The 24,250-nt window shown below is 36.0% G+C and overlaps 2 protein-coding genes across 3 annotated transcripts; both read left to right on the forward strand.

Moving 5' to 3' along the window:
* The first annotated feature begins 268 nt into the window (after positions 1-268).
* LOC113042561 (transmembrane protein 56-B-like) lies at positions 269-18,089 on the forward strand. Of its 2 annotated transcripts, XM_026201502.1 has the most exons (7): positions 274-658; positions 6,485-6,654; positions 8,821-8,910; positions 9,060-9,118; positions 10,084-10,178; positions 14,571-14,644; positions 15,563-18,089. In XM_026201502.1, exons 2-7 carry the CDS (start codon positions 6,500-6,502, stop codon positions 15,981-15,983), a joined length of 894 nt encoding a protein of 297 aa, XP_026057287.1. In that variant the 5' UTR covers positions 274-658; positions 6,485-6,499; the 3' UTR covers positions 15,984-18,089. The 2 variants fall into 2 exon arrangements, with proteins under 2 accessions (XP_026057288.1, XP_026057287.1); XM_026201503.1 differs by lacking the exon at positions 10,084-10,178 and having other exon boundaries at positions 269-658; positions 9,060-9,087.
* A 201-nt stretch (positions 18,090-18,290) lies between these two features.
* Positions 18,291-23,454, forward strand: LOC113042560 (cytochrome c-type heme lyase-like). The gene is made up of 7 exons (XM_026201500.1): positions 18,291-18,409; positions 19,138-19,272; positions 19,344-19,477; positions 19,553-19,701; positions 21,566-21,685; positions 22,450-22,536; positions 22,619-23,454. The coding sequence occupies exons 1-7, from the start codon at positions 18,334-18,336 to the stop codon at positions 22,815-22,817; spliced, it is 900 nt and encodes a 299-aa protein (XP_026057285.1). The 5' UTR covers positions 18,291-18,333; the 3' UTR covers positions 22,818-23,454.
* Positions 23,455-24,250: the final 796 nt, after the last annotated feature.

Genomic DNA, 24,250 nt, shown 5'->3' on the forward strand with positions numbered 1-24,250 from the left:
AGCCAATAGCGGACTGTAAGAAAGCATCACATTGGTTGGATCTACTAAACGAAGCTCGATGAAACCCTGGCAGCGGACTAATGGAGGAGAGTTTTTCTTTGCAGGGAAAATTCTTATTACATTTCCTGAAGACTGTTTTTTTTTTTAAACAAATTAGTTGAGAGAATGATTCAGTCACTCAGATTTTTTTTTTTTTTTTTTTTTTGCCACCTAATGTTACTGGTGTAACGATAACCTGCAGAAACGGCCCCTGAATGAATCCTGTTAGTGAATACATTTAAAAGACTCGACTCGCTGATGAATCAAACTTCCCACCACAACAGATGACAATATCCGTGTGTGAATATCTCTTTAAGAATGAAGCTGAAATTGGATCCTCTCGTTCCCTTACTTCCACCACCACATACAGCAATCATTCTCAACATGCTCTCAACGACGCGCGCTATAAAACCCACTCGGATCGCAGATTGAGATTATTATAAGGACCACCAGTTTTATCTGTTTGATATGAAATCATGCATTTCATATCGCCGTGGAGGGAGGAAAATCATGCATGTGTCTAATTGACGAAAAACAAGGATTTGTTTCATATCAGACCATGTTTTCAGACACCATGCACAACTAGCCAGCAGACGATACCATTGATGATCGATAAGAGGTAAACATATGGTTAACGCATGTATTTCGTTATATTAGATCATATTTTAATGCACAAGCGTTGTGTTTTCAGTCAGTATTGCGTTATGATTTGGCCTAAAGAAAGCAGCAGGCATGTTGATAACACGAGTCAATATCCGTCCATCGCAATGTTTTTTACATAGCTTTAGTAGAGATGTGATTCAGGATTTGTGTTTACAGGCTGTCAGTGCTGAATTGCGGTTTTTGATGTATATTCAGCAAGCATTCATCTTAATAAAATGTTCATCTAAGCACAAATGTATACAATTATATGTGTGCATGTGTTACACAAGCAATGCGGTTCAATGCTGCACACCAGCTGGAGTTAAATGACCGAGTTTATTGACAAACGTAGGCTTCAATATCATCTAAAAGCCAAACTCTGAGTGGAATATTTGAATATTTATATTCATGCGTGCGAGTCTACGGTGAAAATACTTGTCAGTATGAAGGGAAACATTTGTTCAGGTTTGCGATTAGAAATCATAAATTTTCTCTGTATTTAATGGACATGCTAAATGCAAACTTTTTTAACGTATTCGGCATTTTTCATTTAAAAAAAAAAAGTTTCTGACTTCTAAAAACTAATTTTCTGCTGAGGTCTTTTATTCTGCTCTTCCTTATTTTGGTTTACTTTCAGTTTTGAGAGCTGTGATGTGTGTACAGTATATACAGATACCAAATTAAAATGATTTATTTTGTTCTTTTATAATCATGTAATGTTCTTAGAAATGTAATATTTGTAGTCATGCATTGTTTTGGAAAACATTGATGCCATTTTTTTTTAGGTTTGATTTGATTGGCTCTTAAATGTCATGTGGTACAACTCAAGCAATGTTTAAAATTCTTTTGCTGACAAAAACGAAGACAAAATCAAATTTGTAATTAATAGATCTGCAATCCATTGATCAATTTTATGAAACTACAATGGTATTGACATCAGATACCATCATTATACCATGGTATCTGCCATAAAGCATATAGTATATAGGCCAATATTTGATAGTGTGATAAGTAAAAAAAAAACAAAAACAAATTCTAAATCGTGTTTTTTCAGGCCTTTAAAAAAGAAAAGAAAAAAAAAAAACTTTTTTTTTTTTTTTTTTTCTGTATACATATGTTTGCTTGTGTACTTGGTAGATTGTGTCAGGCTGCTTTTGCACTGCAGTTTCCTCATGGGTTTAATAAAGCATCCATTTAGCTATCCATCCATTATGCTGCTCTATGAGCCTTTCTTTACACAGCAGATCTTTCATTCATAAGGCAGCACTGCTTCTCTTAATCTATGATGCATTTTTTCAATGCACTAAACTAAAGCATGCCAGCAGTGCAGCTTTGTCAATGCTGTGATCTGCCACCCACATGACAAACCTGTGCACCAGTAAGGAAAGCATGTTAATCTACCCAGTCATACATTTTTTTTCAAAAGTTTTTACTATTGGCTTTTAGTTTCTTAAACTGCATGTTCACAAATGAGATACATGTACATGGAGCAGAAAACCTGCAATCACCCTTGTTCATCTGTGAAAACTGCTGAACTTCCTGTTACTATTGCTTTATGGCCTCTTTGGACATCTGCCCTTCACCCGTATAGGAACTATAGTACACCCACCCTCACCCCTCCTCTATGTGTGCATGTTGCCTATTGCTACATAAGGAACATCTAAATTTAGAGGCCGCATGTTTTTTGACTCTTATCGCCACATGAGGAGATGTGCTGATGTCAAAGTCTCTTAGTTTAGCTGTTTGACCATGTCCGAAATAATGTTGACTGCAACTCCATTGATTATGACCGCTTTAATTCTTGTTATGTGTTCATTAGATAAGTTTGCAGATTTTCGACCAGCTTTGTTACAGTGTGTATAGTGGTTGGCTGATATGGATTTTGTGATGACTGCTATAAAGTTGATATTAATTATATTACACCATTTCGTTTAAATAACATGCATACCAGTTGCTACAATTAAATTGAATACATTTTCTAATTTTAATAAATTAGAAAATTAATTGCAAAATATTGTAACTTGATAAACTTCTTGATTCTGTAGTACACCTATAGTAGTTTTCGCAAATAAAGAAATGTTTAAAAAAATAAATAAATAAAAAGGAAGTAAATGCTAACTAACATTGCATTCTGTAATCTTGTAAGGTTTTGGACATTCAGAATAATTTTCTTAAATAAAGACCGGGCAATGCTAATTTTACATTAATTACACATCATAAATTGAAGTTAATAAATATAGCACGGTATAGTTTGTTTGTAATCAATGATTTATAGATTATGCTTACGTCTACAATCATAACAAACAGGACAACTTATCTGCAAAAAAAAAAAAAAAAACTAGTGTACCACTAGTTTCCTGCACCCTGATTCCTGTTTATTTGTCAGCAAAAATCTGCTGGATGATACAAAACACATTATTTTGCATTATCCGGAAATCATTGGACCGCTTCAGGGCTTTTCTTTCTCTTGTTTGTCTAGTCATGTAGCAGCAATTTAAAAAATAATTTTGTGTTTCTAGTGCATAGACACAGCCAAGTTTGTCAAGCCTGTCTTGCCAGCGTTGAATTCTCTCTTTAAAGAGCCACACAAATGGGAAATCAAAAATTACCTGTATTACAGTGTATGATGTAGCTGTCCATCAGTGTAAACAATGTGCAAAGTAATTAAACCAAAAAGTACACGATTTATAAAGTTACTGGCTTCTAAAGTAAGGAGTCAACTCTGAATCGCTGAAACGAGTCGTTATAGATTTCAAATCTTTTGCCCATCTCTATGTACGTCACTAGGAGCACTTTGCATAATAATCTCCGCCTACTGTCTTGGGAGAAACGGAACTCTGACCTGCCCCACCCCCCACACAGACGCTCCGGTTGGTGTAAGAGCCTCATGTCGAGGAGACCGTTTGTTTTATTTTCACTGCCAAAGAATGAAGATCAGAAGAACCAATGGCTAAAATTCATTTTCAACACAATACCAGAGCAGTACAACAAATCCCTTTTGTTGTGTTCTCAACATTTCACTGATGACTACTTTTCTAATCTCGGTGAGTACAGCGGGATTTTCAAAGCGTTTGGCCATAAAAGATGGTTCATTACCAACTTTATTTAGAACAACGAGCATCTCCGAATCACAACGCGAAGTATGATTATGAAGTTATGTGTCTGTTTTCTCCCGAGTGTCTTATCAGTATGTGTGCTGTCTGCAGCCTTTGTTTGTGCTGATCGTCATGTACAAACACGTCATTAAAATGAAGTGTAACTCCGTGAATACTCAACGAAGAGACATGAGAGAGATATCTATAGAAAGCTTGACATGTCTACTTTAAAACTAAACAAGTGCTGCTAACAGATATTCTGTGATAAAGTAATCCATATGAAAACAACGCGATGTCTGTTTTTCACGTCTCCCTTCGTTATATCCAATGTGACCACGCCCCCGCGCTGAACGCGCTATTCAGATTCAAACTGAAGCGCGCGGCTTGAATACACACACACACAGAAGAAAAAGCAGCGAGACTGTTCAAGTTTTTTATTTTACTGTTTGCTTCGCGATGAGAGGAATAAGACATAATTCACCCCAAACAGATGCTAACGCATAGTTTACCGTGGAGGTGTGTGCGGAACAACCAATCCAAACTGCTTATGTTAGTTGACCAATCAGAACACAGTATGCTACTGAAAGGTGGGGTTTAAGGAAACTGAATCTTTTGAACAGCTTCGCGCGAACCGTTTGGGGATCTCTGAGAATTGAGGTAATTTTAAAAGGATATTTTGACAAAATGACAATGTTTTTTAACCTTGGATGGATTTAAACCTAATGTAAAGGACTTATAAACAGTGATAGGAAGCTTAGAATTTTCATCTTACTGGCTCTTTAACTAACCCAATGTAGACACATTTGCTGAACCAGTGGTATTTTGGGGTGGAACCGCTTTTTTTGTCCACTTATTGGGAGACTGGTGTAGGGAAACCTACAGTTTGTTACCACTAGTGGTGAAGAAATGACACACTTCACCTTTTGGGATATTGAATATTGAATTTAGGGAGGTGGGATTGGCTATTGTTTGTTTTAGCAATAATGAGCAAGTTAAGGCATGTGAGGATGTGTGAATGACCTCCTGTGTGAATGACCTCATTTGTTTCATTTGCATCTCTGCTGATATGCAGATCTCCTTTCATGACCGTTGGAAGTCTGCTTGTTGTGACATGTAAAAACATTAGAGACTGTGTGCTGCAGATGATGGTTTAACGGCTACATCTGCCATTGATGTGTCAGTGTTGAGTGGACATTCATTAGTTGTTTTTTGTAATTATTGTTTCTCTGCTGAATGTTTATAGTGTAGATGACCTTAAAGCTAGTAAACCGATTAAAAGCCACAAAAGTCCAATTTCCTGGTTTTCAAAAGTGTGTCAGTTTCTTCTCGCTACACTCTCAGTGCAATGGGTTCATGTTTTGTGTTTTTCTCTCGTGCTTTGAACACTTTTAGCCTCAGGTAAGAGTGCGATTCATGTTTTCCATTAGCTGTTATGGGCCAGAGGTCTTGAAAGTAGATCAGCAGGAGATGTTATGAGCTATTAGATGCCTTGTGGAAGATGTCTTGTAAAACAACCCTTCTTCCTTGAGGTTTCTTGAATTTCCCGGTCTCAAGGATATATATGTACTGATATTAGTAATATTGTATATATAATTATATGTATATTGTTATTATTATTTTATTATTTTAATGTGTTGTAGTGCCAATTATTGAATGATACAGTGAATTAAATGCTTGTTTACAGATGAAAGGTTTAATCAAGTGATGTGATATTTGATATGGTCTAACCTCTAACTAGATTTAGTCCAGCTAACCATTTAAACATTAACCCAGTGCCTTTTTCCTCAGATGATTAACCATATACACTTGCAGGAAAAAAGGTACAAAAGTTACCACTGGGATGCTACCTTTTCAGAAGGTACACCTTTGTACCTGATTTACCCCTAAAGGATGCAAGATGTTAACTTAAAGATGCATATAGTATTACCTAAATGATACATATCTGTACTTAAATGGTATACATTAGTAGTTACTGCTCCAGTTACGAATTTTGTACCTTTTTTTCCCCTGAGTGCATGAAAGACACTTTGTACAGGAAGTGAGAAAAGCGCAGGCGAGCATGAATTCGATCTACTGTATGTCTTTTGCTCTTTGTGCTGAATGATTGAAACGCTGTGATTATTTTAGCCCAAGGTTTATCATTATGGATCACTGCTTTCTAACTTTGTGCCTCAAAGGGGATATGTTTTTTTGGTGCACAATCACTGCACCAGACTGCAAGAGAAACTGTTTGAAAACATGACGAGGACAAGGTTGACATTTAGAGCTAAGCTCAATATGATCTGTACATACAGTACTTCTATAAAGGATTACGTCTAATGCCATTTATGACACTGAAGCCCACTTTTGACTCCAGAACAGTTGTCCAACCATTATGTGTAACACGTCTGAGATTTTGGAATGGTCAACCAACTCTTGCATCACTCCTGGCAGCATTAATATCAACCAATATGATGCTTTAACTAAGTCTGAGAGGACCGATACTGTGACACTTCCCACAGCCTTTATTCGTTTTATGAGTGCAGATAAAGACGTGGGTTTTGCATCACCTCGTTTCCCTTTGCTAGCACAGTAATGGTAGAGGGCATGTCTGTTAAACATTTACTTTGCCTCTCTCCTGGAACGGTGAGTTTTCCGTTGTGTGATTTCAACGGGACATTGATGTTCGTGTCTTATTCTAAATTTTTTTTCTGCTCTTTCTCTTTCAGTGGGGTCGGGTGGCCATGGACCCCTTCAGCCAGCTGATCCTGCTCATCTCGGTGGTGAGTTTTTGCACTTTCCAGTGGCTTTTTCACAGCGTGAGCCCCTGGGTATCGTCCAGAATCAGCCCTGGCTTCCTCAAACTCTCCCACAAACAGAAGATCGAGTGGAACTCAAGGTACACAAACATGATTTGTGCCGTCTGTTGGAGTGCTGGGACTAGTTCTGCATTTCTCTTTCCATGTATTACCTTCTCATGTTCAGGGTTTCTTAAGTTTAAAAGAGTAACTGTAAGCTGTATGTGTTTGATTCACTAAAAAGAACTGACTCACAAGAGTCATGTGTTTAGGAATCGGACTGCACTGGTTGCACGGTGTGGTTCTGATTCATTCAAAGAACTGACTTGGAAGACTAATTAATTTTGGAGTTGAATACACATAACTAGTTGCACTGTATATGTTTGACTTGCTAACAAGGTCCAGCTCAAAATACAAATTTGTTCAGGAATCATTTAGAAAACAGGTCAACCTGTGTGGTTTTGATTCACAAAAAATAAATTATATAATTTATATATTTATATAATATATTATAAAGAGTTGTTTAGGGATTGGACTACTGTGGTTGCAGGGTGTGGGTTTGGTTCATTAAAAAGAACTTTTGGTCAGAAATCAATTGGAATATCTCCGCATACTGAATGCTTTACTTAAAACAACCAGTCATTTGTTAATAAATCATATTACACAGTTTTATTTTTTTTATTTTTATATATTTACTAAGAAGAACTGGGTCAAAAGACTCAATAGCCGCATTTCCACTGTCGGACCAGTGCGAGCCAGGGCTTAAAGCGGGCCGGCGGGGCTCATAGCCTCGAGCCAGCAGCACCGAGGCCAGAATAGCGCAGGGTTTCCACAGTCAGGGCCTGAAGCTCCGCTGCGGGTCACTAAAACACGCCCTTTGCACGCCTCTCAGAACAACGTTTCACCAACAAAGAGAAGTTATCAGAAAACTAAGAAATAAGTCACTGGAACATGCGCGATCACAAAACGAACATGATAAAAGCGGCTGTTTGTTTGCATGCTTTGTTATATATTCAAATTCAAAAGCATCGATGTTTTAACTATAGAATAAGTGATGCATTGATCATATTGATTTAATTTATCAGGACTCAAAATTAATCACACATAAATACACTTATTTCTATTTTATTTATTTTTAACGCTTATGAAAATAGCCTGCTTATTTAGTCGAGTCGCCGTATTTAGAATGAATGATAATATCTGTATTTTTATAAAAGCTCCCGAACAAAAAACATTATTATATATTTTTTTTATGATAGGGAACGTGGAGCTAAACTCTCGAGACGAGGCTTGTGACAGATAATATAAGTTACTAAATAAATACACTATTGTGATAGAGAATAAGAAGCTGATGTCTGATTTCTTCAAGCTGTCATATTTACCATGTTTATGCGTGCACAGACTTTTGCATCGCTTATAAATATTTCTGCCTTGTATGGTGATCATAATCCACATTGGATCAAGTTATTTCAAAGACTCGCTGCTGACTGAAAGTGAGTTTTGAGCTTGACTTTTTTTAAAAAGTGTTTAATGCTGGTGTTATAGCTGTTAGCTTTCTGAAATGATCTGCAGCGCAGACTCTCATTTTTTATAAAAGCTCCCGAACTAAAATCATTATTATATTTTGATGATACACATCGGGAAGCCCCGGCGAGGCACGATCAAGCCCCGGAAGTGACAGTGGAAACGCATGCGACTGGCCCTGGCACACACTAGCACGTCCGGTTTAAGCTCGATAGTGGAAACACGGCTTTTCATTTATGATTCCTTCATCAAATGATTCCTTAATGAATGCTTTTGATTCACTGAAAATAACTGTTCGTACTGATCCACTAGTTCATAAGAGTCATTTGTTTAGAATTCAATCTCCAATACAATTAAAACTATAATAACCGTTCTAAACAGGCAGCTTGTTAAATATCACCAGAGGATTCGCAGCGGTGCTTCAGTTATTTCCCTGTTAAATGACTTATCAGAAGATAACACTGTAGAGATCGAGCTGTAAGCTGTCGCTCAAAATCACTAATGTCTGCATATGCGTATAGAAACTGGCAAGAGGCGAAGATGGCAGCGATAATGCTCATTTCAGCAGGCTGTCAAGAGAACGGCCAGCTGGAGGAGATCTTTAGATGTAGGACACAGCGCCGAGTTGATTGACAGCAGCCAATCGCTCCGTTTCGTTTGTTTCAACTTGACATTATTCAATGGGAGAAGCAAACCACTGTTAACACTGCTGTCAAGTCATAAAACCTTTTGCGTCTCTGCAGGACTGTGTCCACGCTCCATGCCCTGTTGGTCGGCCTCTTCTGCCTCTACATCCTGTTCTTCGATGAGGCAGTCAATCATGACCCCGTATGGTGAGTGCTCGACCTCTCACGCTGCATGCAGGGCATGCTGGGAAAGCGCTGCTCTCCACAGACGAGCAGGATGCTTTCCGGAACTGTTTGTGAACTGAAGGTGATCTTCCAGTAATCTCAGTGCCATGTCCTCATCTTTACCTCTACAGGGGAGATCCTGCTCTGGTGAAGATAAACGTGAGCATTACTACAGGCTACCTCATATCTGGTGAGAGCTTGAAAATTGAAATTAATTTTTAGTTGATTGCTTTTTGGGGGGTTTCTAGTAGATAGTTTAGGCTAGGCTAGTTTTACCAAAGAAACGCCTCAGTAGCTTTACCGTCTCTGACCATATTAACCTGGTTGCAGATCATTCTGTGGATTCTCTATTATAATGTCATGTTTTTGAAGGATGATATATATATATTTTTTTAATTAATTTTTTATTAAATGCATTCACTGATTTAGTAAAAAAAAAAAAAAAAAAAATCCTTTGACTTGTTGCACATTATTTGACCAGTGTAATGCATTTATGTATTTAATGTACATAAGCTGAAATGTGACTGATGGAGAAAGACCCAATATTATTTTTTGAAAAGGCTTTATGATAACAATATTTCAGAATGTTAATTTTAACATTTAGTATTATACTTTATTTTTTAAGTTTGAACAAACAATTAACAGTTGTATTTGTATCAACTAACTTAACAAAATTAATGAAACGCTGTAAAAATATATTGCTTATTGTTATCTAATCCATTAACAAATATTCACAAATGAGATGGTATTGTTTATTATTAATAAAAATTAAATTAGACCTTTTATTATAATATTTTATTTTAGTCTCCGTTTTCAAATTCATTTCAATATTTGAAAATGTTTTTATGGCAGGTTTTTTCGTTTTTGTTAGTTTTCTCAAAAAAAAAAAAAAAAATATATATATATATAGCCTTGCAGCAATCAAAGGTGTTGGCAGAGACTTTATGAAAATCTCTGAAATAGGTTAAGATGACCACAGAGAAGAATTTTGGTGCAAATGTCCCTAGATCAATGTTTTCTTTTGAGATGTAGGTATATTATTGGTAAGCCGTGTTATTAGTAGTTATTTGAATGTATTAAATCACTTGTATGCTAAATTCATGTTCTTTAAAGAAGTTCTGACTCTTATTGCCTTTTTCTTTCTGTGTTTTCCAGATCTGCTGCTTATATTTTACTATTGGAGAGCAATAGGAGACAAGTTTTTTGTAATCCACCACCTGGCGGCATTGTATGCTTACTACTATGTACTGGTGAGTCCCATGTTGTCCCATAACAGAACATGCAGGCAAGATGGGAAAGAGACAACCAAGAGTGAGCAGTGGTGTGTCAGGTGTGCAGCTGGTGCTGAAAGCTCTGTGTTCATTGGCTGATGCTCCACCAGACCAGCGTTCCCTTATAACATAGCACTAAACTATAAACAGAGAAACAGGATGGTCAGAGCTGGAAATCAGTAACCTGTATGTTTGAGTTGTGACCTTCTCTGATTGTAAAAGTGTCCTTCACAATGTATGTGTCCTCATCTGTAGAAAAACAAAAACAAATTATATATATAATATATATATATATATATATATATATATATATATATATATATATATATATATATATATATATATATAAAAACAATTTTGTAAAAAAATATTAGAGATAAGTCGTGGTTGTTTAGCTAGCCAACACCTAATTTAAGTGGTTTACTTTTTTTTTTTTTTTTTTACAATTTAGATGCTTTAAATGGCATGTTGACTGCATGCATCACTTTTATTTATTCATCATTTACTAGGGTGCTAGTTACAGTTTTTTTTTTTTTTAAGTTGCATTTTAAAGCACTGTCATTACATACAACGCACACACATTTAGGCGGATGTTTTAAAAATCCAACTTTTAAAGCTTTTATTAATCTCGATATTGAGTCATTCTGTGCAGTTTTTTTGTGCTCTGTCTAGTTTTTAACACTATAACCTTTCTTTTGTAAACAGCTTCTAAGAAACTAGTTTGCTCATCCCTAGTTGCCATAGTCCTTGTTAAACTTGGTATCCAAATAGTTGCCAGCCCAGATCTTTAACCACTAGTCTGCACCACTGAGGGCACTACTGTTCACTCTTGGTTCAGTTGTATGGTCACCCTCTAGGTCACCAGGTTCTGTAGCTGACTATGGTAATTATAATGATGATGATGATGATGATGGTATTTTTTGCATGGAATGCTCATTGACGGTTATGCTGAAGTCTATTTTCTCCTCCTCTACTTCTCTGACTCCCCCCTCAGCAACTCTGTTGGTCAGTTCTGGCCAGCTTTGGGCCCAGACTGTACCAGATTGGATTGTGTGCATGTATTGATGCTCTCTGCTCCCGTGGTGCCTTTGGAGGGTTTCCTGTGTGCATGCTCTGAAACCTTCCCCTGCTTTGAGCCGATCTTCCTCCTAAACTCTCCCTCTTTCTCTTCTAAAACCTAACATCCACGTCTCAACTGCAGGATGAGTAACAGCCAGAAAGCGCTTGTTTGTTGGGCTGATCCACACTCACGATATGGGAAGGTTTTGCTGAATAACATGTTGATCTGGTCCTCAGCTGAATTCTAAATATCTATGCATTTAGTTTACAAGTTGCACAGGGTATTCCTCATGCCTTTTGATAGAAATGAATCAGAAATTTGTTAAAAATGAACCTAAACGCTTAAAAAATAGCATCTGCTGATGCTCAGTTATTTGGCATGGGTCTTTCTGTAATATGTGTTTTACAGAAAATGTAAATAATGGCAATAACACCAGACAAATAATTTGTTGTTAATAGGTTCATAAATATAAAGAAGTTATAATGCATATTATTGTAATTTCCATCTAAATTAATATACATGTTGGGATGTCATTTCAGCAACCTTATATTAATAAGTTATATTATACCTAATAACTATACATGCTATTGAATGAAATTTTAAGTTTAAAAAAGTTATTAAAAGCTGTTAATTGTTAAAGTCATTAACAGATTTGAGTGACCTGGGTCATGCTTGCACGGTATGTGTTTACTAAATGCACGAATGGTAAGAAAAAAAAAAGATTGATTATACTTTACAGTATTATTTCTTAAGATCAGCTGTAATTCTGCCATATATCTTGATAATTATTTCATTTTAGCCACAGATGTATTGTGCGCCTCTAGTCAAACAATACATACAACAGACACTCAAAAGGCACATGTTTTGCAGAATGACCATGACAAATGATGTTTAGGGCGTGTTCATTTCTGAAAATTTGGCGGCACAAAAAAACCCCTCATTCCTAAAAATGCATCTGGGGCAGCGACTGATGATGGCTTTACTGTTGCTTATATACCCTACAGTTTCCTTGCACTGATTTAATGCAACCTTGAGGATCGCCTCAAACCTGAACATGCATTTTGTTGTCAGGATGTAGACCATACTGTCACTGGTCACTTTTATGACTGCCTTTTCAAGCCTTTTTCTAAATTATTACAAGCTAATCTAGGTAATTTAATGTGGAGCTGGAAGTCTCTGTTGGGTCTCAGTGAGTAATTAAGTCTGTCGTTGGAAATGTCATTCGTTGTTATTGTTTCCTGTGTTCAGAAATGCTATTAGCGTTAAAACCAGAACTTTTTTTTATGTCATTTTGTTAATTACTTCAGACTAAATTCCAATATTCGCCTCATTATATTTTTTAGGACATATTAAATATAGAGCATAATAAACCCCGTCAGTCTTTTCAGTGTTTAATAATTGTGCTTTATCTTAAGAGCAAAGTGTTTCGCTATATTTAGCACTGACACGTAACCTTTAAAGGTCTATAATCAAACTATGAGAGGAATTTTTTTTAGAAGTACAATAAAATCTAATTCTTTTCAGCGTGCGATTTGTTTCTCCTAGTGCATGTCCAACGAGTTTTAAATGTTGTTGCTGCTTCTGTGTCGTTCGTTCTTTTTGCATTTTTTCTGCACCTTTTTTCCAAGAATCTGTCTGTCAGTCTGTCTCTGTCCCACCTAACATGACTTCTTGAATAGCGCAGCCTCACTTCCTCTGACCAGCAAAACCCTTCATGCAAAAACTACCAGTGTCACTGTTATTGGGGTTAAGAGATGAGGGCTATAGGCTTGGCTGATCTAGATGGACTCTCTCCTGTCTTGTCTGCTGTCCTGCTGTTATGGAACTCTGAGCAGTTACTGAAGCCCAGTTACAGTATGGACTTACCAGTACCTAGGGGTACCAGCATGCATCTGCTAGCAAACCTGATTATTATTTTTGTATCCTTGATTTTTATATGTCCCATTTTGCAGTAAGTATGCTAATGTGTGTTTTAATTGCAGCCCTTAAGGTAGGTGTGTTATCCAGAAGCCAAATGTTTATTCGCTTGCTGTAGGAACGATAATGTCAAAACTTGTTTGGAGAGGAACATTTCATTGGATCAGGTCTGAAAAATCCTCGCTTTGCAAGGAAAAGCTATAGAAGGAATCATTCTCTGACAGAACGTGCATGGTTGACCATGCAGTGGGATCTAAACTTCTGATACCACATTAAAAATCTGGGATTTTATTTGTATCTAATCTAGGGGGGGGGTTGCTAAAATTCTTCTAAATATCTTCTTTTTGCGTTTGGAATGGCTTGAGGGTGAGTAAATGAGAAGATAATTGTAATTTCTTGGTGAACTATATGGTTAAGTAAATTTGACATTGATTATGTGAACATCTTTGTACAGATGATTAGAAGTTCTTGCTTCCATTGAAACACAAGATGCTCTTAAGATCATTCTAAAATTATGCTGGAATATATAAAAAAACAGGTATTATACACACTTTTGTACTTAAAGCAAAAAAGAGGACAAATTAATAAGATATTCTCAAATTTGTCATCTTTTTTTTTATTGAAAGTTAGACTATATTTTAAGATGTATGATATTTATTATTTATTATTATTAAGAATTCAAAATAGAAGATATTTCCACCAGTGGTTTCAGACGTTTGGACTCCACTGTATGTGCCTGATGATATGTGGCTTATTTGAAATGTGGGTTGTTATTATCGACGGCTCAGTTTTGGTTTTTAATTTCACAATTATCATTGTTGAATAGTTTTGTCGTACATTTACAGAAAAGAATGCAGGTACTTTAAATGGCAAGGAGCGGTAATCTGAACAAAAAAACTAGTTTGTTTTAGTTTGAAGCAGACTATCTAATTCTGCTTTATTTAGTACATGATTGAAAATACTTTTTTCATGATGTATGTATTTAAAAATGCATAGTTAACATAATATTAACCTAATCACTCTAATTCTCATAATCTATTTAACATACACGTATGCAATTTTACAGTAGAAAAATTGTAAGTCATTTATAACCTCTACATTTTCCATAAAAAATAATCTAAACATTGACAATAAATACTGAAGGGCATTATTTGATCTTAAAATAAATCTTATATTACTAGAAAAACTTTTTCTATTTTCTACATTTTTTTTATTATTATTTTATTTTATATACATTGCTCTATGTGAAGTATCATAACTCGGCACTGAAGAAATTACTGTTGTTGCCTGACAGCAGGAGATATTGAGACTGTTGGAGCTGATTCATAAGTCTGTGCTTTTCTATAACTCGTGTCCGTGTCATTATTTGTTTGTTCTTCACCTTGTGTCTCCAGGGTCAAGGAATGTTGCCTTATTTTGCTAACTTCCGTCTGCTTGCAGAGTTTTCCACACCATGTGTAAACCAACGGTAGGTATTTGACTGATTATTTGTTATTTGTCTGTCATTCAATATAATTAGACAAAAATTATAGCCAATCTGCACATGACCAAGGAGATATCACTCTGGGTTCACCCAAAAAGGAACATTTTCTGAAAATGTATTCTCCCTCAGGACATTCAACACATAGATGAACTTGTTCCTTCATCAGAACAGATTTGGAAAAATGTAGCATTATAGCATTACATCACTTGATCACCAATGGATCCTCTGCAGTGAATGGGTGCCGTCAGAATGAGAGTCCGAACAGCTGATAGAAGCATAACAATAATCCACAAGTAATCTGCACGACTCTGCGTGTTTACAAGTAACAAATCTTGCTTCTGACCAACATAGTCAATAAAAATGCTTTCTCCAGTGAAAAAGTCCATCCTCTGTTGACTTCTCACATCAAAATCCTCCAACATATTTGTTGCTTATCTGTGCATATTTCTCTTTTGATTCAGACAGTACCAAGTGTTTCACTGGAAAAATCTGTATTATGGATAGAGGACTTGTATTTTAGCCAGAAGCAAAAAAAAATTACAAAATAACAAACTGGCTACTTTTCGCTTCACAAGATGTTAATTGATGGACTAGAGTTGTGTGGGTTACTTGTGGACTATTGTAAAGTTTCTGACAGCACCCATTCACTGCAGAGGATCCATTGGAGAGCAAGTGATGCAATGCTAAGTTTCTCCAAATCTGTTTTCGACAAAATAACTAACTCATCCACATGTTGGATGGCCTGAGGGTGAGTGCATTTTCACTTTTGGTTGAACTGTACCTTTAAATGTGTTTCAAATGCAATTTCATGTTGTCATTAATAAGAAATGACACAAATGAAATGTTGTGATGCTACTGTAGATTAGTTCACAGCATGTCACTTTGCTCACCTGTGTTTTCCAGCTGGTTCTTTGAAGTATTAGGTTACCCCAAAGTCTCCAAGCCTAACATGGCTAATGGGGTACTGATGGCGCTTGTGTTTTTCCTGGTGAGGATCGCCGTCATGCCAGTATACTACAGCCGAATGTGTTCAGTGTATGGCACGGAGGCCTTCTACAGGGTCTCCTTTGGCGGCCGAAGCGCTTGGATCTTCTCCAGCATCTGCCTGGACATCATGAACGTCATGTGGATGCATAAAATCGCCCGCGGCTGCTACAAAGTCCTGCGTTCCAGCCGGAAATCTAAACCCGAGAGCCAGGAGAACGGAAAAAACCGATTGAGTGAAAAGAAAGGGCATTCGAATTTTACACCATTTGCTCACACACAGGGTCGTTGTCTTATTGACGGTCTCCATGGGACACTATGGTGGGATGGTGACCGGTAAAGACTTTGAAAACTACCCCAGAACAATATTTCGGAGTTAAGACCCGAAACTCTGACAAAATGTCAAATTGAGATCTAGTACACCAGAAAAGACTGGCCGTCCCACTTTTATTTTGTGTTTGTTTTCCAACCGTTCACCAAAAGTGCAAACGATGCACTGTTCGAGATTGCTGGATGAACTGTATTTTAACCATGTTTGGTTTTCATTTTAAACTGTGTGGGCAGGTCAACAACATTATTTATTCATCAAAGTTCAGTCCCTCGCTCTCAATCACTGTCCTGTGCAAAGGGGCCAAGCAGTCAGTCACCTGATGTTCAAAGCCGCGTATATTGACTGTGAAAAATTCATCCACACAACTGCACAAAACGAGGAAAATCTGTGTACTCAAGAAGAAACTCTTGGAAAATTAATGTCACATACTTTAGATATTTTATTGAATGCCCCAATGAGATCCAACTGTGGGTTGAACAGGCAAAATATTTTATATATACAAGATGTGAGCAGTTGTTGCATTAATACGGAACTGTTTTTAAGAATGAAACCTGTTTACACTCGCTCCAGATTCAGTTCAGATTTCGCTCCGCTCCCATGAAACGGACATCACGCTTTGTTCGCACTGTACAGTTAATTGCATGCGGCAATGTTGTTCTCTGAATGTTTGCATTGTACATAGTAATTTTATTGAACCTACGATAATTATTTTAATTACGTTGGTGTGTACAGTGTATCTGATCAATACTGAACTAAATGATCGATTATGTTTTGGAAATGGGTTTAAAAGAAAGTGTAGCTCGTGTATGTTCGAAGACTTTCTCGACGTCGGATAGTTTTCCTGCATTGTACTTAATTTATTGACCCAGTTTTGCACTGGGACAGCATGGTAATGTTTGTACGACATATTTATTATTTTTTTAACGGAAAGGTATAAAAGTCGTCAATGTGTCGGAGTAGATATACAGCATAGGAGAGAATTCACAATACAGAGATACTTTTATGAATTCATTTTAAAATTCATTGTCACAATGACGAATTTAGTGTAGAAAATTCATATTATACACGTGCATTCAGTGGCGGCACGGATGTTAGCGCATGAGTTTTATTGTTTTAAAATGTATGAAAGATGGCTTAAAGCAGTTTGTGTGGAAACAATTTTAAAGCGTTTTTTTTTATTTTTATGAACTTATAAGTACTTGAATTTTGAAATGCGTTATTTCTGAGAGCCAGACCTAGGATGAATTGTCTTTACTGGCATGAGATATACAGGAATCCATATTGTAATCATTATTATTATTATTATTATTGCCTTCGTATTCAATCACTCAAAATGCCTTTTTTTGTTTCATTAAATAAACCTCTTATTTTCTACTTCTAGTGTCATTTTGTAACACATGGTTCATTGTATGGTCATGTAAGGAATGCATGTGGCTATGTCGATCACTTTGATTGTTTTATCTTTTTAGTTCTCACCATTGTTCCAACCAAAGGTCAAAAATAAGAATGGGTGTTTTGAATCGTACATATTAAATAAATGGTGGCACAACAACAGAAAAACCCAGCTGGATGAATAGACGTGCATTGTTTGTTTAAGTATAATCTGAAACAAGCATAAAAAAAGAAGGGAAAAGTTCATTCAGTGTAACTTTCAGAACCTTGTAGGTCATTTCCAAGGAAACACTGAATTATGTATCTACAAACAGTTAAATGTCATTTAAGATTTTTTTCTTTCACTTTTTGGTTAGAACAATATTGCATTTTACTTTTACTAAAAGTCTTTTCAATGCATAAAGTTCCAAACCTTCAGTCTTCGGCATTAATGTTTAATTTAATGGAATGTGAAAATGCACAATATCATGACACTGTGTGTGTTTTTATAACTGAACCGTTCCATAAACTAATGTCACAGGAATTTGTTGCCATGTAAAGGTTTACATTTGTAACTAAGGTGAGCACAGGGATCATCTTCCCTTTATAATGAAAGGAAAGTGCATGTATCTGAGGAATGACACAACAGCTGTTTTTGAATATTTGTTCCTTCACATGTCTTAACTTTTCACTTCCGTTATGCCATTTGCCTCAATAAAGCAATATGTTTATTTTGATCCTTGAGGATTTTGTATGTCCTTTTTAAGGTGATTCCTTCATTTCAATATCTTGCATATTAATTTATTAGAATTGCATTGGTTATTATTCCAACTTGTTTGTTGAGATTACAGTATGTAAAAAGTATATTCAACAAATAGAAACATTTTAAAGCAAAATGCCCATTTATGCAGTACCAACCGAGCTTTCACAATATAATTAATATTTATGAGCTACGCATTTGTCCCGCCCCGCTCGCAGTGCATGCTGGATGCTGGATGAAGCGGAAGTAGTGCTGCACGTTGACATTGCAGAGCGTCCGATTCTCACATTACACTCACAGAAAGGTGAGATTTGCTGTCATATCTAAAGATTTAGTTAAATATATTATTATTTTAAAATCTGGCTACGTTTTAAAGAAGGTGTTTTAGATAAATATATGGTCTGGTATTCCGTGACATTGTTTGATATGAGTATGAATGATGTTGTGTAACTTATTTTGTAATTATTACATTTTGGGATTGGTAAAAGTCGATTTTTTTTTTTTTTTTGTATAATTTTGTATAAATGATTCAAAGTATTTATTTTAGATGTGCTCTCACTGACAGAATATCATTTTAGTCCGTTTATCTCTTCTATTATGTCAACGTAGAACAACGTGCAAAGTTGTTCCAAATCTCTCTCTATATATATATAATATTTATTATTATTATTAATATATTTGTGACCAGCTCCAAAAATGACTAACGTTATAATAAACATGCTATACTAGTAGTTCATACCACATAATCCAAGTAAAAAAAGAAACCTTATGATAGCTTTGTGTTATGAAAATATATTTTTGCATACATTCATATATGGAACATCAAACTGTTTCAAAATACTTATATGGTCTGTATTTTGACAGTCATTTTAAATGTATTTTTTTGTCAGAAGATAGAAGTCCTACAGTTTAAGAACAACACGAGGGTTAATAAATAATGGATTTTGATAAAGTAGATTTTCTATGAACATCATAACACAAGTTATGATGCAGCAGGATCTACTTGACCTTCAGTGTTCTTGATCTCTTCAGGATTGGTGTTCATCATGGGTGCATCTGTATCCAATCTTGCCCCAACTATTCAGGCAGAGTCTGTGATGTCAGCGCCTAATTTTAGTGGGGTGTCCCCACCCCCTGGGTGTCCCATGCATCAAGAGCCCCCTAAAAGTGAGTCACACACTGTCTGTTATCATAAGCTTGTATGTAATAATTATTCATAATGTGTCAAATAAACCCAGGCTCTCCACCTCCTGAGTGCCCCATGCATCAGGCTCAGACGCCCCCGGCCGGCCCAGCACATCAGGAGAGAGCTTATGAGTTTGTCGAATGTCCCATGAGAGCTTCTGAAGGAGCCGTCGATCCCACAAACATGGTGAGCTGGGAATCCCGTCATTAAGATGATGCTTTTTGAGACTGTGTGTTAATGTTGCTTTAACATGTCCCACAGATGCCTCCTCCAAATCAGGTGCCCTCCCCGGACCAGCCATTCTCTCTGTCCGTGAAAAGAGAGGAGTCTAAAATCCCACGATCAAGCACAGGCCAGAACTGGGTTTATCCTTCTGAACAGATGTTTTGGAATGCAATGCTGCGGAAAGGGTGAGTTTACCTTTGTGTTTCTGTCCCTAAATGTTTTACAACCAGACACGTGTCCTGTTTATGTTTTGGAGAGCTCTAAGTGGACCAGGGGCCCGTTCTTTGTACGTCGCTCATTACATCCGAGATCAAATGACACATCCAAGATGATATCATCGTGCTAATCATGATCCGGCTAATTGGGTTCTTCGAACACACCTGTTGTGTATGATTAGTATCGCTGGATTGAGTTATCTGAGATAATTGCGCGTTCATGTGTTCATTGTGTTGGGGATATGTATCGATACTCGAAACCATGATCAGCAGTGCAGCGATTGGCTAGTGGCACGACGGCAATGTAATGACTTCATATAACTAAAAATGACAAATGACGAAAACCCGACAAATTTCTGGACTTTTATAAGGAAACAGCCAAGCAAACAAAACTACATTAATGCTATAATAGATACATCAAACAGATAATAGAAACATTTTTTTATTTTATTATATTTTTTTTCATGATTCCCAATTATTTAGATTCGCAATATATAATAGTTGTGCAGTCTTTACCTTTTTATTTCAATGTAGAAATTATCTATTCATTTCATTTTATATTTGGACAGATTTGTTACGTGACAGCATTAATGAAAGTTTCTTAAGGGTCAATATAATGTTATCTGCATCTCCTGCGCTCCATCAAGCCAATCTTATAATAGCAGTCATCACTCAAAATAATGCACGACTCTATTATCTGTATAGCATGTGTGTAAGACTCTAATACAATTATGAAGTAATAATTTTATGACAAATAAATATTTCAGTGAGTAAAACTGGCTGTCTATAGTAGGCTGTTATGGACTACACAGCATTCTTATATTATTTTTAAATAAAAGTTTAAATGATTATTATTTAAAATGATCGTCCCTGGATCAGTACGATACTCTTGTAATAAAGTAGCGGTGGTAGCAGACATATTTTGAGTATCAGTTGTGGTTCAAAAGAAGCGATCTAATCCTGTTTACATGAAATAAGCTGCTCCCGAGCAGGTTTAAGCTTACGGACCTGTTGCTATGACAGCAGCTCTGGGATGAGCTTCGAAGAACCAAACGATCCAAGATCATGCCAAATCGTCAACAATCAAATCCAGCTAACTGAGTTAGCGATGTACGAAGAACAGGCCCCAGATATGCCATTTGGCTTCCCTTCAGGATGTTTGTGTTAGTGCTGTAACTTGATTACCTAGATAGAACAAAAACTAACAGATTAATTCCAATAGAATTTGATGTTAGTTTTTGAACACCAGTCTTCTGCTCATTAAGGCTGCATTTATTGAATGATCAAAAATACAGTAAAAAACAGTAATATTCTGAAATATTATTATTATTACAATTTAAAATAACCGTTTTCTATTTTAAAATGTTTTGTAATGTAATTTATTCCTGTGATGGCAAAGCTGAATTTTCAGCATCCATTTCTCCAGTCTTCGGTGTCACATGATCCTTCAGAAATATCTTTACTGTCATATTTGATCCTTTGAATGCATCCCTGCTGAAGTATCTTAGATCTTTTGTTTTTCTATTTTACTTGTTGCTGTGCACTCTGAGATTGCTTTCTCAGTGTGGTATATGCAAAATTCTGCCTTATATTTTGGTCAAATTTGGTATTTTGGCAGGCAAATATTCGGTAGGCAAATTTTTGCCTTCTGTTTAGGGAGTGCCTCTGTTTCCTTAAAATGCTTTCAAGATGAGCAGCACACTGTTCGGAAAGGAGATCTTGTTTTGATACTATGCAGAAAAGAATAGAGCTTGTTTTGCACATTTTGGAAAGAAAATCTTGTCTTTTTCTGTGTTGAATTACTGTAAATTACAAAAAAAAATGTTTTTGCTAGGTGGCGTTGGAAGGATGACAGTCTTGCTCCAGAAGACATGACCAATATCATCCAGATCCACAATCGTAACAATGATCAAGCCTGGCAGGAAATCCTGAAGTGGGAGGCGCTGCACGCCAGGTAACTACAACACAACTCTCACATGAGCAGTGCCTTTAAACATTTTTTTTTATTATTACAAGAAATATATATTATTATTATTTTTTATTCAATAAGGATGCATTAAATTAAAATCAAATGTAAAATTAATTAGTGCTGTCAAACTATTAATCGTGATTAATCCCATCCAAAATAAAAGTTTTTGTTTACATTATGTATGTCTACTGTGTATATTTATTATGCACCGTATATATAAATACACAAACATAAAGTATATATTTTAAAAGAAATTTACATTTATATTCATATATTTTATATTATATATAAATATATTAAATAAATGAAAAAAAAATTCTTAAATATATGTATGCATGTGTTTGTGTATAAATATACACAGTTTACACACATATATTATGTAAACTAATTTTTTTATTTTGAATGGGATAAATCGCAATTAATTGTTTGACAGCACTTAAATTAATGCTGTTCTTTTAAACTTTCTATTCTTCAAATAGTCCTTACAAGAGTACTACAGGAATAAACTGCATTTAAGAATATATATATATATATATATATATATATATATATATATATATATTCTCTGTTTTTATTGTTAGCAGAAATAATGGAGACTGATAATGAAGTAACTTGTGATGCTGAGCACATTTGAATCAGATAAATCATCATCACCTCGGATGCCCTGTTGCTGTCAGATAAGCGAGGTGATGATATGGTGTCAGTCATTGGATGGTCAGTGTCAGTGTGATCTGCTTTGTTTCTGGCAGCGAGTGTCCATGCGGTCCGTCTCTGAAGAGATTCGGGGGCAAAGCCAAAGAGTTCTCGCCCAGAGCCAGAATACGTCACTGGATGGGGTGAGATATAAAAATAAATCCTGAAGGAAGTGTTTAAAAAGCGACAGAGGGCTTGATTTTTGTCTGTTAACTTTCTGTGTAGATATGAACTGCCTTTCGACCGACACGATTGGATCGTAGATCGGTGCGGAAAGGAAGTCCGGTATGTCATTGACTACTACGATGGGGATATTAATAAAGACACCTACCAGTTCTCCATCCTGGACGTGCGTCCGGCCTTCGACTCTCTGCAGGCCGTCTGGGATCGGATGAGGGTGACCTGGTGGCGCTGGACATCATAGAATCCTGTATAAAACAGTTTTAAGAGTTCTTCATCACTATAAGACATCACAGATTATTTGGTTCCAGTATGCTAGGATCTGTGTGCTGCTGAGTTCTGACTGTAAACATGAATCTTTGCAAATTGTTGCACATTGAGAGACTTAAAGGTTGTGAGTTCTTTCTGTTGGAGAGCACAGTGAGTCTGATGAGGATCTAAAATCAATCAGTTTTTTTTTGTCTGCTTGTTGAGTGAAGGTTATCAAACTGAAATCTTATTCAGAGGTTAAACATATCCGCTGGTTGTTTTTCTCTCTCGAAGGCTGATTATTGAGTGTTTTAGTTCATGTTGAGAGCGATTGGCAGCTGTTGGCGTTTGCAGCCAATGGTTTGGTGGTTTTTGCTTTTGAATGTAATGGATTTCGATGAAGCATATGAAATAATAATGTGTTTCATCGGTCAGCTTCCATATTCACTGTTGTCAGATTTAAAACATAATTTTTTGTATCTACTGTTTGAGTTTATTTATTTTGTGCAAACTGCTTTATTACTCTGTGTGTGTGTGTGTGTGTGTGTTGCTAATTATGTTCTTTTGAGTGAGAGTGTTTCTGAGTATTTATCTGATTAAATATAAATTAAAAAATCAAGTCTTAAAGTACACGTGCTTGACTGTTAGTTGCTTCACTTTTTCATTTTCCGGAGTACACCAGTAGGTGGCGCACTTTCCTCAGAAAATAGTGATAGTGCCTACTAGTGATCATAACTATAGTCACCTATGAAATAGAGGAGGGCCATAAAGGCTTTAACATCTTGCTCAAGCACAAATCTGCTTGTAAGGGGAAAAATGTAACCATTTTATGAAATAGTCATGATCAAAAGGTCGTTCCATGAACAAAGAGAGATGAACAGTGAAACTTGCATATAATCTGGAAGATGTAATATGGAAGGCAAAGATTCAAAACATGGTTTTGATAATGAATTATTTTGATGCCAAATATCACAGTGCAATTTTATTCCACGTTGGTGTGATTCTAGAGTCAATGGATATGGCATTGTATTGATTTGAATATGATGCACTGCAAGGTATTTTATTTATTTAAAATATGAAGTCTAAATCTACAAACCTTCATTGCATAGATGTTGATTGATGTTTTTGTTCTTACTGTAGTCAAATGCATATTGCACACTGAACAGCTGACTGATAAATGAAGAGTGGATTCAGACCAATTATACATAACATACATAACATACATAATCCTTTATTAGACTGAAATGTGCGGTTTATGATTTTACTAAACGTTTTATTTTATTTACTTGTGTTATTTGAACTGAGAAGTTGTATATCTATTAGTTTTTTGTGGTTATTTCATGGTTTAGGATATTATGGACATTGAAAGTGTTGTTTCAAAGCAACAGTGCTACTTAAACGTAATACTACGATGAGAATTTTCAGAGA

The sequence above is a fragment of the Carassius auratus genome, chromosome 24, assembly GCF_003368295.1.
Source record: "Carassius auratus strain Wakin chromosome 24, ASM336829v1, whole genome shotgun sequence".
Classification (NCBI taxonomy): Eukaryota; Metazoa; Chordata; class Actinopteri; order Cypriniformes; family Cyprinidae; genus Carassius; species Carassius auratus.

Bases quoted from the DNA above. Each gene is read 5' to 3' on its own strand.
- LOC113042560 (XM_026201500.1), top strand. From the start codon at position 18,334: ATGCTGGATGAAGCGGAAGTAGTGCTGCACGTTGACATTGCAGAGCGT. The intron at 19,702-21,565 runs GTGAGTTTACCT...TGTTTTTGCTAG, and splicing joins AATGCAATGCTGCGGAAAGG to GTGGCGTTGGAAGGATGACA. The intron at 22,537-22,618 runs GTGAGATATAAA...CTTTCTGTGTAG, and splicing joins AGAATACGTCACTGGATGGG to ATATGAACTGCCTTTCGACC.
- LOC113042561 (XM_026201502.1), top strand. From the start codon at position 6,500: ATGGACCCCTTCAGCCAGCTGATCCTGCTCATCTCGGTGGTGAGTTTT. The intron at 8,911-9,059 runs GTGAGTGCTCGA...TTACCTCTACAG, and splicing joins GTCAATCATGACCCCGTATG to GGGAGATCCTGCTCTGGTGA. The intron at 14,645-15,562 runs GTAGGTATTTGA...TGTGTTTTCCAG, and splicing joins ACACCATGTGTAAACCAACG to CTGGTTCTTTGAAGTATTAG.